The 17,957-nt window shown below is 35.2% G+C and overlaps 3 protein-coding genes across 3 annotated transcripts; 1 reads left to right on the top strand and 2 right to left on the bottom strand.

Annotated features, from left to right (window-relative positions):
* Positions 1 to 3,632: 3,632 nt before the first annotated feature.
* On the top strand, positions 3,633 to 4,791 carry LOC107027604 (inactive protein RESTRICTED TEV MOVEMENT 2-like). The gene is made up of 2 exons (XM_015228730.2): positions 3,633 to 3,778; positions 4,109 to 4,791. The coding sequence occupies exons 1-2, from the start codon at positions 3,673 to 3,675 to the stop codon at positions 4,702 to 4,704; spliced, it is 702 nt and encodes a 233-aa protein (XP_015084216.1). The 5' UTR covers positions 3,633 to 3,672; the 3' UTR covers positions 4,705 to 4,791.
* Positions 4,792 to 5,256: 465 nt separating this feature from the next.
* On the bottom strand, positions 5,257 to 8,000 carry LOC107030565 (double-stranded RNA-binding protein 1-like). The gene is made up of 7 exons (XM_015231837.2): positions 7,752 to 8,000; positions 7,240 to 7,335; positions 6,970 to 7,068; positions 6,606 to 6,844; positions 6,180 to 6,399; positions 5,876 to 5,995; positions 5,257 to 5,778 (listed from the first exon to the last, which is right to left on the bottom strand). Exons 1-7 carry the CDS (start codon positions 7,960 to 7,962, stop codon positions 5,414 to 5,416), a joined length of 1,350 nt encoding a protein of 449 aa, XP_015087323.1. The 5' UTR covers positions 7,963 to 8,000; the 3' UTR covers positions 5,257 to 5,413.
* A 1,975-nt stretch (positions 8,001 to 9,975) lies between these two features.
* LOC107007971 (5-methyltetrahydropteroyltriglutamate--homocysteine methyltransferase) lies at positions 9,976 to 16,210 on the bottom strand. Its single transcript, XM_015206835.2, has 12 exons — positions 16,038 to 16,210; positions 13,813 to 14,166; positions 13,628 to 13,715; positions 13,348 to 13,475; positions 12,859 to 13,250; positions 12,476 to 12,639; positions 12,095 to 12,175; positions 11,841 to 12,007; positions 11,652 to 11,757; positions 11,318 to 11,568; positions 11,035 to 11,236; positions 9,976 to 10,592 (listed from the first exon to the last, which is right to left on the bottom strand). Exons 1-12 carry the CDS (start codon positions 16,187 to 16,189, stop codon positions 10,224 to 10,226), a joined length of 2,454 nt encoding a protein of 817 aa, XP_015062321.1. The 5' UTR covers positions 16,190 to 16,210; the 3' UTR covers positions 9,976 to 10,223.
* Positions 16,211 to 17,957: the final 1,747 nt, after the last annotated feature.

Here is a 17,957-nt window from a genome sequence, read left to right as displayed (position 1 = left end):
TATTTCTCGTTGTCTTCTTACTCGTGGTCTTTCGAGGTTTGCATTGCTAGCTTCCGCGTTTACGCCTGCTTATTTTCGGTCCTAACAAGTGGTATCCGAGCCAGATTCAATGATGGATTCAGGTTTAGTGGTTCAATAATTGATGATTGAACCAGGTTAGAAGGAGGTGTTCATCTTGACGGGTGTAGTTCTAGCCGCAACCTTTTTGACAGTAACGAAGATTTTGTTGGAGAAATTGTTTCAGAGAGGTTCTTTGTGTTGAGACATAAATTTTGCAAAGGAGATTATGGATAGGAGAAGCAAGTTGTTGAAGATTAAGTGAAGAAGGTGGACAAATTTATTTTGTCAGAAATTCAGGCCAAGGGGGAGATTTGTTGGGTTTTATTTGCCCTAAATTTCTTACCATAAATAGGTTTTCCTTTTAGGAAAAGGTTTTGGATTGACTAATCCTTTTCTTGTAGGAAAAGGTTTAGGACTCTATAAATAGAGGAATGTTCCTTCTAACTTAATCAGCATTCACAATGTAGTCTTAAGGGTTTTGAGAGTTTTGGTTAGAGGGAGAATTTGTGGGTCACAAGCTTGATACGTTATCACTTGTGTGAACCTCCCATGTATTCCGAGTGAATTGGTTGAGGTTGTTTCTCTCTGTATTTTGTACTCTCATATTTATAGTGGATTGCTCATCTCCTTTGTGGACGTAGGTCGATTGACCGAACTACGTTAAATCTTTGTGTCTTTTGGTATATTTCTCGTTGTCTTCTTACTCATGGTCTTTCGAGGTTTGCATTGCTAGCTTCCGTGTTTACACCTGCTTATTTCCGGTCCTAACAAGTGGTATCAGAGCCAGATTCAATGATAGAGTCAGGTTCAGTGGTTCGATAATCGATGATTGAACCAGGTTAGAAAGAGGTGTTCATCTTGACGGGTGTATTTCTAGCCGCAACCTTTTTGACAGTAATGAAGATTTTATTGGAGAAATTGTTTCAGAGAGGTTCTCTGTGTTGAGACATAGATTTTGCAAAGGAGATTATGAAAAGGAGAAGCAAGTTGTTGAATATTAAGTGAAGAAGGTGGACAAATTTATTTTGTCAGAAATTCAGGCCAAGGGGGAGATTTGTTGGGTTTTATTTGCCCTAAATTTCTTACCATAAATAGGTTTTCCTTTTAGGAAAAGGTTTTGGATTGACTAATCATTTTCTTGTAGGAAAAGGTTTAGGACTCTATAAATAGAGGAATGTTCGTTCTAACTTAATCAGCATTCACAATGTAGTTTTAAGGGCTTTGAGAGTTTTGGTTAGGGAGAGAATTTATGGGTCACAAGTTTGATAGGTTATCACTTGTGTGAACCTCCCATGTATTCTGAGTGAATTGGTTGAGGTTGTTTCTCTCTGTATTTTGTACTCTCATATTCATAGTGGATTGCTCATCTCCTTTGTGGACGTAGGTCGATTGACCGAACCACGTTAAATCTTTGTGTCTTTTGGTATATTTCTCGTTGTCTTCTTACTCGTGGTCTTTCGAGGTTTGCATTGCTAGCTTCCGCGTTTACGCCTGCTTATTTTCGGTCCTAACAAATTTGTTATGAATCTTATAACCATTATAACTGCTAATTAAGTTGCAACATTGGTGTTTTATCTCATAAACAACATACTAAGTGTAATTCCACATTGGGGTCTGGGTGTGATGTGTACGTAGTCTTACCCCTACCTTGTGGAGGTCGTAGAGAGGTTGTTTCCAAGTAGGGTGATGTGAATGCAACGTGACATCTACCCTGTGAAGATAGTAGAGAGGTTGTTTCTGTTCTGATAGACTTTCGGCTCAAGTAAAGCATATCAAAATCACTAAGAGAAGGAAATACAGTGGTGAAGAAGTCATGTAGAAAGTAGTGGAGAAAAGAAAAATAACAACAAGAAGTAATACGATAACCAAAGTAAACAACATGTAATAATAAAATCGAGCAATAAGATAGTAATAATAATAATACTGATAAAGGAAACTAGATAACGCTCGACTACCTACTAAAGCCCTTCCACCCTCATCCTCGACCCCCATATCCTCCTATTTAGAGTCATGTCCTCGATAAACTACAGGTGTGTATGTCCAGTCTAATCAGCTCTTCCTAATACAAACTTCAGCCTACCTCTACCGCTCTTCAAACCTACCATTCATACTACACTAATTAGGATCTGCTGATGATCATTTTTCATTAGATTTCTAATCGAAAATCATGTGCAACAAGAGAAAAAAAATGAGTTATCCACCGGACAGTTAGTATTTTCAGGTCGTGTGATTTTTGTGTTAGTAACCTCAAAGTTACGTGATTTTTGTGTTGTGAAAAGAAAAAGTGATCGTTACGTGACCATATATGAAATTTACCTTGGTATAAGTAGCTTTCCGTAGTAATAACTAAGCGAAAAGAGAGTTCAGCTTACATTCAACTCACAACAAGAACCAATTGACTTTACATATGCAATGCTGATAACTCTTAGTGCTAAAAAGTTCATTTCAAATACATTACATCATAAACTTTGGAAAAAAAAGGACAAATTAAACTGGCTCCTACTTTTCTATTGCTCTATGAGTATTGTTTCGTCTCACCCCAAATCCGGGGTGAGACGTGACACAGCACTCGATGCCTTAACTCTGACGGAGTGAACTGATTAAATATAGGGAAAAAAGACAAATATACCTCTGAACTATTGTAAATGGTATGCAGATATCCTCCGTCATACTTTAAAGACATTGGTGCCCCTGCAGTCCAAAAACTAGAGCATATGTACCCTTTATACTAACGGACATACACATGTCATAATCTTATCCACCGACCCGACATTGGATCGATGAATAAGATTGTTTCACGTGTCCCTATTTAGTCTTTCGTTAGAGTGAAGGGCATATACGCTCTAGCTTTTGGACGGCAGGGGTACCAACGTCCTGACGGAGGGTATCTGCATACCATTTACGATAGTTCAGGGGTATATTTACCCTTTTTCGCTTAAATATATTTACCCATGCTCATAAAAATGCATGTCAAACCTTATGAAAAAGGTATATTCATGTGTGCGATAAGTGTATGCATGTAGCACATTAGAGTATGATTCTTGAAACATGTGTGCAAAGGCGGAGGTAGAGTAGAAGGTACGAATTCGACAAAACCTAGCTAGTAGCTTTTGTCCGAACCTTGTATTATTTGATACGTACAAATTATTAATTTAGAACTCAGTAACTTAAGAGATGACTCAAGAACCAACTAACCTCCCATAATATACTATATTTACCTTTTACCATGTCACTTAAACACTACATCGGGATAATAGAACCCTCGTAAACTTTCATATCTTATTAAAAAGAAAGGGTATATTCTCCCTTCTTTTGTATTATAGACTTTTCATATCCCCAATTAGAAATTATTAAACTTTTGAGCCTCAAAACTTTGTACCTAAACTTTTAGGTTCCCTATTTAGGAGTTCTTTTTCATGTACAAGAAAACTTTGTATAGCTTAAAGAAAAGGTTTGTTAAAGGAATATGTATCTTGAAAGAAAACACACAAAAAAAAAAAGTTTTCTTGTGAATATTTTTAAGTATATATATATACTTCAAACTTTAATCATTTTCATCAACAAGAAAAGATTACATATTAACAAAAAAAGAGAGAAAAAGAAAGATACAATATGAATTTAAAGGGAGCTACACCAACTCAAGTATATGAAGATTTTGTGCCATCATCAAAGAAGGTTCATGAAGAAAACTTTGACACAATTCACATTAATCTTCATGGTAATTTTCATTTCAGTCATTGATTATTATCTGTTTCCCTCCTCATCCCATCGGTGTCGTGTGACGTATCTAGACTAGACATTTGAATCCGATATAAGCTATTGTGTGAGCGTTAAATTGACACATAATCTATTGACTCTAAGTTCTGGATTCACCTCGAACCAAAATGTTGCATGCAAAACACTTATGTACATTCACATCACACACGATTATTGTTACGTTACAGACTCATGAAATGAAGATTGTCCAAAACCGTATAAGCAGATTGTAACTTATTCCTTAAATCATATGGCTAACAGTTACAGACTAATAAACATTGAAATTACACAGGTTTCAAGAAGGAACAGCTGAAAGTTGTACTTACCAGCACAGGAATTCTGAAGATCAGCGGACAACGGCCAATTGGTCCGACTAAATGGCAGAGGTTTCTGAATGAGTTTCCTGTTGCAGAAAACTGTGACAGAAGCAAAATCAGCGCGAAGTTTGAAAACGGAATTCTTCATGTTAAACAACCAAAACTGATACCAAAAGTGGAAAAGGAGAAGGAATTGTCAGCTACATTGGCTGAGAATACCCCTGCAGCTAAAAGACAGAAGACAACTTTACGAGACGAATTTGGTAAACAGGACAACGCTGATGCTGATACGCCTGCTAAAGAAGAACCAAAGGAAACTGGTCCTAAAACAAGTGAGCAAACAGAAGAGAAAAAGCTACCATCACATGATAGTAGTTCAAGTAGTAGTTCTTCTCATTCCAGTGAATCCGATAGTGAATCGACTGATGATGATACAGATGATGAAGCATCCGAAAACGTGAGTTGTTTGGTTGCAAACCTGAAGAAGCCAAGTAAAGTGATTCAAATGACTCTTGTTGGTCTGTTGGTTCTTGGAATCAGCCTCTATGTCGCCAACGAAAGATCTCATTAAACTCTCATTTCTAAGCTGTACTCAATCAATTTGTTATGAATCATAAAATCATCATTTGAATATATAATAAGTGATAATGAGATGAAATGATCTGCATTTTTCATGTGTGTTCACTAAAGGTCTGAATCATTTGGACTCTTTGTATATAGGCTGCACTCACCTCCGCTTGCCCGGTCGAGCAGCAACTTAACAGATTTTTTAATAATTGTCATTTTCCATTGAATTAACTACCACAAACATATCTGAACTATCAGTTTTTCGCGAGTTTCACACCACAACTATCAGTTGTTCTGATGATGATAGTTCAGGTAGGAAAAGAAAACAACTGATAGTTCGAGTGTTAAACTTGCAAAAAATCGATATTTGAAGTGTGTTTTTGACCATCAACTCTTTTCATTGGAACGATATACCAGTACGACTGTAGAAAGAATAGATAACATGGTAAAGAACACTTTGTTCATCTAATCCTGCAGAAAACAGCAACTAAACAGGATAAAGACAGCATCGAAGGGGCGGGAAAAAGAGAAACGAATAGCATGATAAGTTCGGAATAGCACCATTTAACTTCCACAAACACTTCAATGTTTCAGAAAATAAAACACTTAATACAAGTACTTTAAGTAGATAGTAGCTATAATCATCGTTGATTTAGTTCAGCCTCTTTGTATAAGAGAACGATAATGCTTCTACTGTAAATAGTACATAATAATTAGCCACACTTCTCATTGAGGAATTCCAATCTCACAACAGACCACTTATCTTCAGCAATAGGAAGTACAGTAGTACCCGTGGGGAAGACCCCGTCTGGAATGGATTTGTAAACTCTGATCCTGTTAGAAAGGAGGTAACTTTCGGTTTCTGCAGTCCTCCTCGCACTAGAATCTGCATTCGAGACAGTAGGAGATTTGGATGGCGTAGTTTTACTAGGCAAATCGAGCAATGATTCCACCGAAGAAGGGGGTTTCTCGTTGACACTGAGCTCTTGGACGCCAAGCGTAAGTGAAGATGCATTAACTATATCAGCACCTATGGACTTTGGAGATGTACTTTTAGAGTAAACTATCTCCTCTTCATCTGTCAAAGGCATGAATAATTAGTTGAATTAGAACCAGTAATAATAAGACGATGACATTAGTCGGAACGAGTATAAGGTAAAAACTATGAGACAGACCTCTGAATTTTTCTTCACTAATGAAAATGGACAGTGATTCCATGATAGGTTCAGTTTTGACGATTTCACCTTCCGACTCCGCGGAAACAGTTGAAGGATTACCAGCATATATGGATTTGCCTGAAAATGGAAAAAAACATCGAAATACTGTAGAACAGTAAAATTTTCACTAGTCTTTCAAGACAAATAGCTGTTAGACTGAACGGAGGTAAACTAGTTGGCCGAATGGTATATATCCATGACTTTCCCTTTCTATAATGTTCGATTGGCTCACGTATACAGAAGGTAGAAGAAGAATACTTACATTTTGTTAAAGCTGTATAAGCAACCTTGGCAGCGTTTTCTTCTGCCTGTTTCTTGGACTTTGCGCCATCCCCGTGAAAGATTTCTGCTTCAATTTCTACACTTGAGAAGAATGTCAGATTGTGAGGCTCACCGGCCCTGATTGTTTTATATCTAGGCAAGCAAATTTCTTCTTCTTGTGCTAGTTCTTGCAGGAAACACTTGTAGCTGCCGGTATTACTCTGCAACGAAGATAATAAAATGAAACAAAAGAGAAAGCTTCCGCGCCAGTTGCCAAAACGAAAACTGAACACACTTGTAGCAAACAAGATGGATTGACGACTTGGCTAGAATTCAAGTTACATAAACTGACAGTGTAACATTTTGAAGAAACGCTTATCATAGACGATGCATATAGGACATATACTCAGATAACAAGGGGCTATACCTTTTCTAAGTCAATGGTTACGAGTTTCATTAGTGCAAACTGTGCAACAGATTCTTCTGCTTCCTCTGAACTCTTGTATGCTCCGGGACTTTTGAACAATTCACCAGCCACCCTCACAGTTGCCTCGAAATAAAGACCTTGAGCTGAACTCATCTTTTTGTTGCAGTACACAGGTACACCGAGATTTTTCCTTTTTGCATACATCTGCAGCTTCTTCTTGTACTGATAATGAGAATCTTCTGTAACAAAAACAACCTCACTTAGACATTTAAGACGAACGGTAATGACACCAAAATCTCAACAACAACAAAACTGAAGTGTATTATTTATCAAATGGAACAGCAAACAGTCGCAAGTTCTTCACCTTGCTTGATCTCTGAAGTATTACGATGATCCTGCAGATGTTGACATGCTTCCTCGGTTTTCGTTAGTCCACTATCTTCTATTGTTGGAAGTGAACCACCTAAAAGGAAATTACAGGTCAAGAAAGGTTTTAGAACATAAAGAAAAAGTTTCAAAAAGAAATGAAGGATTCATAGATAACTAAACAGCTATCGCAATGGTAATGACACCGATATCTCAAAAGACCAAACTATAATCGAATGTATCGAAAAGATCATCTTAGACTTTTCACCTTTCTTGATCTCAGAAGTACTTCTATCCTGCAGATTTTCGCATTCTCCATCAACTTTTGTTGGTACGGTATCTTCTGCAGTAGGAAGTGAACCACCTATTAATACATAGAAAAAATATGTAATTTACTTCAACAATTTGTTTAAATACTACTTTGCAAAAAGTTTATTATACAAATTCAATCCATATTATTCTCTAGCCAATTAATTTATGTACAACAAACTTGAAAAAAGAAATAACTACAGACCAGATTTGACTATTTGAGTTCACAAAATCAAGAGAAAAAGTCAAAGAAAAGTCTAAAACCAGAGCTTCTATGTGAACACTAGGTAGTTCGAACTCGTCAAAATTGCCAACAGGTGCAAGTCGGATCTTTTTTGGAGGATCCAACACTGACGCGAACAACATTTTTGAAGAGTAACATGTAAATAAGAACCAACATAATAAACAATAAACACTTATAAACATGATCTTTAAGAGATACTTCATATGTATATATATAAATATATATACCATTAGTAAAGTGAAGGAAAGCAAACTTAGCAGCTTCATTATGTGCTTCTTTTGATGATTTACGCAAAGGTAGAGAGTCGAAATTGATGCCATTGACAACAACAGAAGCTTTGAATTTTGGATTATGATCTGCTCCATCTCTCATACAACAATATTGAGGTAGTGCCCATTTCTTGCTATGACACAATTCTTGCAGCTTTGACTTGTACATATTTTTTTTCTCTGCTTTCTAAGTTGTTGTTTTTTGCTTTTAAGTTTCATTACTATATGTACACATAGAACCCCTCCCCCCCCACCACCACCACCACACACACACACAAGTTTCCTCATGGTTCATGCATTGAGCATTGAGAATCTTGACCCCCCACCCAATAATCTTCTGCATGTTTTAGTACTATCTTTTTTCTTTCTGTTTTCCATCTGGTGTCTGATATCCGCATTGGAACCTAATTATTCCAGATTTGCACTTTGTAGGACTCCATTTGAGGTACCCGCATTGGAACCCGACTATTCTGGATTCGTGTCGTGTAGGGTTCCATTTGGGGTACCCGCATTGGAAACCCAACTATTACATATTTGTGTCGTGTAAGGCTCCATTTGGGGTATCCGCATGAAAACCCAACTATTCCAGATTCGCGCCATGTAGGGCTCCATATGGGGTACCGCATTGAAAACCCAACTATTCCAGATTCGGGCCGTGTAGGGCTCCATATGGGGTACCGCATTGGAAACCCAACTATTCCAGATTCGCGCCGTGTAGGGCTGCATTTGGGTACCCACATTGTAACCCAACTATTACAGATTCGTGTCGTGTAGGCTCCATTTGGGATACCTGCATTGGAACCTAACTATTCCAATTTTGCGTTGTTTAGGGCCCCATTCGGTGGGAAGCGTTTTCTTCCAAGGAATTTTTCATACTCAAGGCTCGAACCTCAGATCTCTGATTAAGAAAAAAATCTCAATTTGTTGGTACATGTTTTAGTACAATGCTTGAATCCGAGATCTCTGATTAAGAAAAAAAATAAATAATCTCTATTTATTGATACATGTTTTAATACAAGGCTCGAACTCTAGATTTCTAAAAAACAGTCTCAATTTGTTGATACATGTTTTAGTACAAGCCTCGAACTCGAAATTTCTAAAAAAAAAAGTCTCAATCTGTTGGTACATGTTTTAGTACAAGCCTCGAACTCTAGATTTCTAAAAAAAAAAGTCTCAATCTGTTGGTACATGTTTTAGTACAAGCCTCGAACTCGAGATTTCTTAAAAAAAAAAAAGAAAAGTCTCAATCTGTTGGTACATGTTTTAGTACTATAACAAAGTATGAACAAAAAAGTACTGTTGCAAAGCTGATATTGTGAATGTACTATTTGCCATTCACTTTTAACATGTGTTAATTAATTTCTATCTGAATTACTGATTAACTATACTCATTGTAATATTAATGTTGTAATATATTTAATTTTTTTATAACATTAAAGTTATCAAACTATGTGAAATTGCTCAGGAATTATAAATAATTTTATGAATCAGATTATGACAAGTCATTTGCCACGTAGCGCATACTTCGCCACGCTGTAATTTCCACTGTGGTAAAAAAAATTATTATCGTTATTTTAAAGAAAATACAATTAAATGAAAAAGGGAAAAAAAAACTACAATAAATCCATATAGAGTTTAACAAAAAAAAAAAAGGGAAGTAAAGGACTCATATAAGCATATAGTTTGATGAGATTATTGTTTAGTTTTTTTATAATCGTAATGTTTGAACCATCCCGACTATCAAGTAACTCTATCCACTTAGGGTAGGATAAGTCGGTATCTCCTACTGGTTTTGCCTATCTTGAAATTCAAACATGTGACCTCGTTGTTGTCTACCGAAATTATTAACCATTAAGTCACACCCCTAGATATAATTTCTTATTATCTTGAGTTCGAAATTCAATACATAAGCAAAAAATATTTGTATACTCCCTTCACGGAGTTTAAGAATATAAAGAAGACTTCTGAATATTGTGATCGTAAATTAAAGTTAGGTCAAATGTGCAAAACATGTCCTTTGATCTTGTAACCTTAAACATGTCATGTAAAAAAACTAAAATTAAAATGTTACAAAGAGGTCATTTTTTTTAAAACAGACTAAAATGAAAAGGCGGTCATTCTTTTTTAAACGACGGGAGTATAATCTAAACAAATACTACGAGAGATAGAGTGGTGGGGATGTGTGCTACGAGGTGACGATTAGGATGAAGATGAGGTGTGTCGAACGGTGGGATGACACCATCAAAATAGAATGCTACTTGTGAAATTTATTTTTCTTACTTCTAGTGAGGTAAATACAAGAAGCAATGATGAAAAAAGGAGCTAATATAGCAAACCTCAGATAATTTGGCTAGTAACTCAGAAACCTACATATTATTTCTCTGCAACAAACAGCCATCGTCACGTTGGATCGACTATGGTAAGTCAAGCTCATTTCGTGCTGGCCAACTGGTCGCGGAGGAGCTTAGCAGCTGCTACCATGTTGCTGAGTGCAGGCTTAACTTCAGTATACTTGCGCGTTTTGAGGCCACAGTCGGGGTTAACCCAGAGGATGTTGGAATCAAGGACTGCAAGCATCTTGCTGATTCTGTCAGCTATTTCTTCTGTTGATGGAATCCTTGGTGAATGGATGTCGTATACTCCAGGGCCAATGCCAGCACCATACTTCACTCCCTCTCGGAACACAGAAAGAAGTTTCTCGTCAGACCTGGAGTTCTCGATGGTGATAACGTCAGCATCCATGTCGATAATTGAATGGATGATGTCGTTGAAGTTTGAATAGCACATGTGAGTGTGAATCTGTCACAACAAAATGGCAACGGTCATTAAAACTATGTAAAAGAAGAAAAATGCCACATTTAGTATAACCAAGAAATCCTTGAGAGCCAGCTCGAGCCCTCTACCCTTCTCCGCTTAAATCCAGACTAGTGTCCACGGCCTGGTTTGAACTAGTGAAGTATGCATAACCCATACCACTGAACCAATGCACCGAGGGCAAAGAAAAAAACTTCCCCCAATAACACGAAATGCCTCTCAATTCTACCTGGCTGTTGGTTTTATCGGACAGCTATTAGGATTTTTAGGAACAAAGCACCAATTCCACACATCGGAAGTTGCTAATGAATCTTCCGATCCCATTGTTGTAACATTGTTGGACATCAGACATGCAGATAAGCACGATAGGCTCCGACACATAGTTATATGCATTTGATATGGAGAATAGACAAGAATAAATACAGACCTGGGTAGTGTCTTGAACACCACAGTTGGTAATCCTGAATGAATGTACAGCCCAGTTCAAGTAGAAAGCTTCCTCGGATTTTCGAAGAGGTAAACCCTCTCTTAAAGCAGCTTCATCGATCTGAATGACATTAATGCCAGCCTTCTCAAGATCTTCAACCTCATCCTTAATAGCCAAAGCTATTTGGTAGCAAGTCTCAAATCTAAAATCAAAAAGAAATCCGTTTATATGTTTGCGGGATTAAGAAAGATATGATACTGTGTTGAAGCTTACTATTTCGAACCTTGGCTGGTCATCTCTAACAAAAGACCAATTTAAAATGGTAACAGGTCCTGTAAGCATTCCCTTCATTGGACGCTTGCTCATGCTCTGTGCTCGTGAAGACCAGAAGACAGTCATTGGTTCTGGGCGACTGACATCACCGTAGATTATTGGTGGCTTAACACAGCGAGATCCATAAGATTGAACCCATCCATTGGCTGTAAAAGCAAAACCAGATAATTGCTCCCCAAAATACTCGACCATATCGTTTCTCTGCGTTTTGATGATGAAATTTTAGGTTCTCAGCTTCATCTGCATAACCTTACAGACAATTAAACATGACTGATGTATCTCACCTCTGGCTCTCCGTGCACAAGAACATCAATGTCTAGATCCTCCTGGAGTTTGACTACTTTGCTGATTTCCTCCGTAATATATTTGACATAATCTTCCTCCGAGATCCTTCAATAGTCGGATGGAAAAATTAATATGCAGGCATAAACCACAATATGCAAACGGAATAACTGCAGAAGTAGATAGTTAACTTGTTAGCCTTGTATTCTCGTCGAACTTTTCTAAGCTCCAATGTCTGAGGGAAAGAACCGATGGTAGTAGTTGGAAGAGACGGAAGACTCAGCTTCTTCTGTTGAGCTTCCAACCTCGCACTGACAGTTGTGGCTCTGCGATGATCAGAGCCCTTCAAAGCAGCAGCCTGAACATGAAAGGTGGATTATAAGTTGATAACACACAAGAGCTAAAACTATAATAAGATGGATATAAAACACCTAAGTATACTTACAGCCTTCTGCACAGCCCCGTTGGTCACTCTGGGAGAGGATTTTCTGGATGTACGAGCTGCAGCATTAGCAGAGAAGAATGCCTACCGACAGAAACAGCAGCAGCTAAGGCAATATCAACCGAGTTTTGGATAATGATATGAAACTCAATTGCTGGTAAAGAGATGTATCGAGGTACACACAGTTATAATGTACAACAGATCCATTTAACATCATAAACACTAAAATTTAAGTGCTCAGCAATACAGCATGGCTAAACTTCATCGAATATGACCAGTATTACGATTGAAAGATTCATTACTGTTTAAATATCACATGTTCTAGATTTATATTTGCCTGATTCATTTTCCATGTAGATGATTAACAAAAATATGTCAAGATACCTCGTCTGTTTGTCCAGCCAACGCCTTTGCCAATGCGTTAACTTCAACCAATTTTTGTGCAGCAAATGCAAGCCATGACTTAATTTCTTCATCCAACTTAGTTTCATTCACTAAATCAACTGCAGTGTGGAGAAGCGAGCAAGAGGTGGAGACCACAAGCTTGTCTGAAGAAAACAAATGCCCAATAGTGTCAAGAATGCAGACGAATGGTGCCTACTCAGCACAGGGTAAAGAATGCAGCATATTTTTCTATGCCGTTAAATTCACTAATGAAAAGCTAGAATAGAAAAAAAATTATTATTTAATTTTAGGCTTCTTGAGGAATATGATGTGGACTCAGATTTTGCTATTCAGTGTAATAAAGTGTAGTCACAGCCAATCACCTTTTCCGACCACGTTCTCAAGAGCTTGCAAGGTACTGAGAGAAGCAGCAAGATCATTAGCCCAAATATTCCTCCCATCAACTACTCCGGCAAATAGATACTTTTCTGAAGGAAAACCACTCTTGATCAAATCAAGATTCTTTGATCCACGAACTAGATCAAACCCCAGTGCAGTAACACATTTTAAAGAAGTCACTGTTTTGAAAGCTTCAGCAGGAACATCAGCAAAATATGTCTCAATGAGGACATTTAATCCGGAAAGCGGTGACTCTAATTCTGAGTAGGCATGAGAAAATGCTTGCAATTGATGAGAATCAAGATCCTTAACAAGAGTAGGCTCATCAAACTGAATCCAACTAGCACCAGCTGCCTTCAGTTCAGCAATGACTTCCCTGAATGAGCAGAAAGATATTAGCCAGTTCCGATAAGTGAACATTTTAGATAGTATACAGAACTGCACTACAGAATTGAGAATTGATCTGCTCTTACTTGTAAACTGGAAGAATCTTTTCAATCAGTGATAGAAGAGGAAACGACTTTTCAACACCTTTTGCTGCTTTTGATAACAAGAGGAAGGAAACTGGACCTACGAGGACAGGGACTGTGTCAATGCCGAGCTACAAAATCAAAGGGTTGAACAATATCAGAACACCAAAGAATTCTAAAAGATTCAGTTAATACAGTTGACATGTGACTTCTACCATTTAAATTTGATATACTTCTGCAATAAGAAGGGGAAAAAAAAATTTAGTATGAGCCATAAACTTACAGATTTAGCCTCCTTGTATTCACTAACTGCCTTGTGAGATGCATAGGAAAACTTAACATCTGGACCTAATTCAGGAACAATATAGTGGCTGCATCCAAGAACAAGAATCTCAATAAACAGTAAGATTCAACAGATCTCAAAGCTCACTACACTGTTGAACATTTGAATGAAATGTCGTCACTTACTAGTTGGTGTCAAACCATTTTGTCATTTCCATGGCAGGTACAGAGGCGTTTCCCCTAGCCATTGGGAAGTAGACATCAAAACCAATCTCACCACCACTCCAACCGTATCTTGGTGGAACTGCACCTAGCATAGCAGTTGTGTCCAAAACTTGGTCATAATACGAGAAGGTGTTGCTTGGAATATATTTAATACCAGCATCAGCCATCTGCTTCCAAATAGATAACCTAAGATCAGCTGCCACTTTCTCCAAATCCTCAGAATTGCTCTTCCCATCCCAAAATGATTCCAACGCAAACTTAAGCTCTCTCTTGGGCCCCATACGAGGATATCCAACAACATGAGACGCCATTGTTCTGTTTTAACAGTCACAACATAAAGTACCACAAATTAAATTCGGACATTTCAACAGCCTGTAAAGTTTATACATCCATCTGTATTTTCATCATGCAAGGGATTGCATATCAACTCGAACGATAAAACTCAGCCTACTCGTGCCATGTTAAAACTATATGTAATGCTTCATAAAAAAAGATATTAAACCATTAGAAAAGACACTTCTTGTTCATTTATTAAAGCACCAAAACAAACACAATAATAAATTGATACTAATAAGCAAAAAACTTAAAGAACCAAGAAATCGTCAGAAACAAAAACAAATGTTAATTGATTGTACTAATAAGCAAATAACTTCTAGACACCCACATTCCAAAATCCAAACTTTGAACTACTGAAACACAAATCACTTCAAATAAAATTACAGTCACACCGATTATTACAAGTATTAACTAATATTATGCAAAAAGCCTAAACACCCACAATCCAAAATCCAAACTTTGAACTACTGAAACACAAATCACTTCAAATAAATTAAATTTACACTGATTAAATAACGAATATTAACTAATATCAAGCAAAAAGCTTAAACACCCACAATCCAAAATCCAAATTTTCAACTACTGAAACACAAATCACTTCAAAAAAATTACAGTCACACTGATTGTTATGAGTATTAACTAATATTAAGCAAAAAGCTTAAACACCCACAATCAAAAATCCAAACTTTAAACTACTGAAACACAAATCACTTCAAATAAAATTACATTCACACTGACTATTATGAGTATTAACTAATATTAAGCAAAAAGTTTAAACACCCACAATCCAAAATCCAAAATCCCAACTTTGAACTATTGAAACACAAAGCACTTCAAATAAACTACAGTCACACTGATTATGAACTAATATTAATCAAAAACTTGAAACACCACAATCCAAAATTCAAACTTTGAACTACTGAAACACAAATCACTTCAAATAAAATTACAGTCACACTGATTATTAACTAATATTAAGCAAAAAGCTTAAACACCCACAATCCAAAATCCCAACTTTGAACTATTGAAACACAAATCACTTCAAATAAATTACACTCACACTGATTATTATGAGTATTAACTAATATTTAGCAAAAAGCTTAAACACCCACAATCCAAAATCCAAAATCCAAACTTTGAACTATTGAAACACAAATCACTTCAAATAAAATTACATTCACACTGATTATTGTAAGTATTAACTAATATTAAGCAAAAACTTAAAACACCCACAATCCAAAATCCAAACTTTGAACTACTGAAACACAAAGCACTTCAAAATAAACTACAGTCACACTGATTATTAACTAATATTAAGCAAAAACTTGAAACACCCACAATCCAAAATTTGAACTACTGAAACACAACACACTTCAAATACTAATATTAAGCAAAAACATGAAACACCCACAATCCAAAATCCAAACTTTGAACTACTGAAACACAAAGCACTTCAAAATAAACTACAGTCACACTGATTATTAACTAATATCAAGCAAAAACTTGAAACACCCACAATCCAAAATTTGAACTACTGAAACACAACTCACTTCAAATACTAATATTAAGCAAAAACATGAAACACCCACAATCCAAAATCCAAACTTTGAACTACTGAAACAAAGCACTTCAAAATAAACTACAGTCACACTGATTATTAATCAATATCAAGCAAAAACTTGAAACACCCACAATCCAAAATTTGAACTACTGAAACACAACTCACTTCAAATACTAATATTAAGCAAAAACATAAAACACCCACAATCCAAAATCCAAACTTTAATATACTAAAACACAACAAACTTCAAACTGATAAAACAAAATCAAGAAACGAGCAGAAAACAAACCTGAATCGAAAATTTAAACGCAAGAATTGGGTTCCACGTGGCGGTGAGAAAACAGAAACTGATGAACCAAATGATAAAAAAGTCGATGAAGAAGGTGTAGGCAAAACTAGTCTCATATATATTGAACTCAATTTCTTAGCAACAGTTAACATGTCCACTTTTCAAGATTTTGCTTCATATATATATCTTGTAACCTATTACTGATACTGTTTCTTGAAATTCTACTTATTTTCTTTTTGGTCCTTTTGGTTTTTGTTTTTCAGCATTTAGGCACCAAATATTTAGTAATAATGATATTTAGGACCAAAATGTTTTTCATTTAGCGGTTTTATATCTGATCCTTCGGTATATTTTTTTTCTTATAAAGTATGATAATCGCCTGATAGTTATTTCTATGGACTATTTATCGAGATAGAAAATCTCAAATAAAATAACTGAGTTTAAAACAAAATGGGAATCAAAACCAAACGAAATTGGAATTGTTGTACGCATGAAATTGTTCGCAATTTGCAATCTTCTCGAGTATATTATATATTATTATATTGAATTTAATTCTTATCTGCTTAATTTTCTTTTATAATTTTTATCTTTAATTCGTTTGGATTTAGAATTTTTTATTTTTCACACCAAATTAATTTTACAAATAAAATATACTACTTAGCACAATTTATAAAATTAATACTAGAAATGACAAATATAAATAAATATAAAGTAAATTATAATTAAAAATATATATTTTTTATTTCAACTCTGTCATATATATCTTCAAACTCTATAAATAATGTACCATATAACGATTTATATTGACTATATCCACACAATTCAAATCTTAATTTTTTAAGTATAATTTTTTATTCAAATTTTTGTTTATAATAGTAATATTATTTTAAAAATAATATATTATATAATTTGATATGTATATAGAACACATTTGTCAAGAAATTTATTTATTCTTATAATAAGAAAAATGTATATAATATTATAAATCCTATCCTCTTAATGACTCAAACAACATTATCAATAAAGAAAATTCTTAATTTTGTGCATAAAAAATAATGTTTTCGCGATCAGATAAATTGCTTTTGGTGAGGCCCCTAAAAAACTTCTTCAAATATTAATACATGTCAAAATATACTAAAACTTAGTAAAATATTACAAATAATCATATAAAATATTTGCACATATTCTAATATCACATGAACTCAAAAAATTATTCAGTATGTATCGACTTGACTTAGAGTTGACACCTTTGACTAATATCCACCACTATCACGATAAAAAAAGTACATTTTAAAAAAGAAAAATTATCTGATTAAACATGCATTCATATATATATATATATATATATATAAATAATTATTAATTATCTCATTATGTAAGAGTTGTGTATCATATTTGAAATGACATAATACTTAGTTTTCAATGGATAGTTTTTTTTAAATTTTTAATAGTTACAACAAATTATTAAATATTCATTGTTTTAAGGCTTTTTAATATACTTTAATTGAAAGTGATTCTTTGAAAAAGTATGTGTATATACAGGCATCTAAATAAAAATTATGAATATAAAAAACAAAAATCTTAATGATATATATGAGTTGTATCTAAAAATCTTAATGGTATATATAAGTTGTATCTAAACATGTATATGTATCTAAGCATATGATATGTAGCATCGAAGTTGGATTCATGAAGCTTCTGTCAAAGATGAATTGGTGCAATATTTTTCCACTATCAACAAGAAGCCAACACTGATGTAGGAGGTATGTAGATGAAGATATATATTTTTCATCGAATTGTAGCAGTTGAATATTCAACAGAATGGTCTGAACAGTTGAAGATGCTACAGTTTTTATTCTCTTCTCTTCTTTTTTTCAAATAATTGCTAGAAAAAAATTAATATATACATATATATATATA

Source organism: Solanum pennellii, chromosome 1, assembly GCF_001406875.1.
Source record: "Solanum pennellii chromosome 1, SPENNV200".
Lineage (NCBI taxonomy): Eukaryota > Viridiplantae > Streptophyta > Magnoliopsida > Solanales > Solanaceae > Solanum > Solanum pennellii.
Note: the sequence above shows the minus strand (reverse complement) of the source record. Positions and strands in the feature narration are given on the sequence as shown.

Excerpts from the sequence above, each read along its gene's own strand:
- LOC107030565 (XM_015231837.2), bottom strand. The coding sequence starts at position 7,962 with ATGTACAAGTCAAAGCTGCAAGAATTGTGTCATAGCAAGAAATGGGCA. Across the intron at positions 7,069-7,239 it reads TACTTCTGAGATCAAGAAAG|GTGGTTCACTTCCAACAATA; the intron begins GTGAAAAGTCTA and ends ATTTCCTTTTAG. Across the intron at positions 6,400-6,605 it reads TAACCATTGACTTAGAAAAG|AGTAATACCGGCAGCTACAA; the intron begins GTATAGCCCCTT and ends TCTTCGTTGCAG.
- LOC107027604 (XM_015228730.2), top strand. The coding sequence starts at position 3,673 with ATGAATTTAAAGGGAGCTACACCAACTCAAGTATATGAAGATTTTGTG. Across the intron at positions 3,779-4,108 it reads AATTCACATTAATCTTCATG|GTTTCAAGAAGGAACAGCTG; the intron begins GTAATTTTCATT and ends GAAATTACACAG.
- LOC107007971 (XM_015206835.2), bottom strand. The coding sequence starts at position 16,189 with ATGTTAACTGTTGCTAAGAAATTGAGTTCAATATATATGAGACTAGTT. Across the intron at positions 13,476-13,627 it reads AATACAAGGAGGCTAAATCT|CTCGGCATTGACACAGTCCC; the intron begins GTAAGTTTATGG and ends TTGATTTTGTAG. Across the intron at positions 11,758-11,840 it reads CGAGAATACAAGGCTAACAA|GATCTCGGAGGAAGATTATG; the intron begins GTTAACTATCTA and ends CGACTATTGAAG.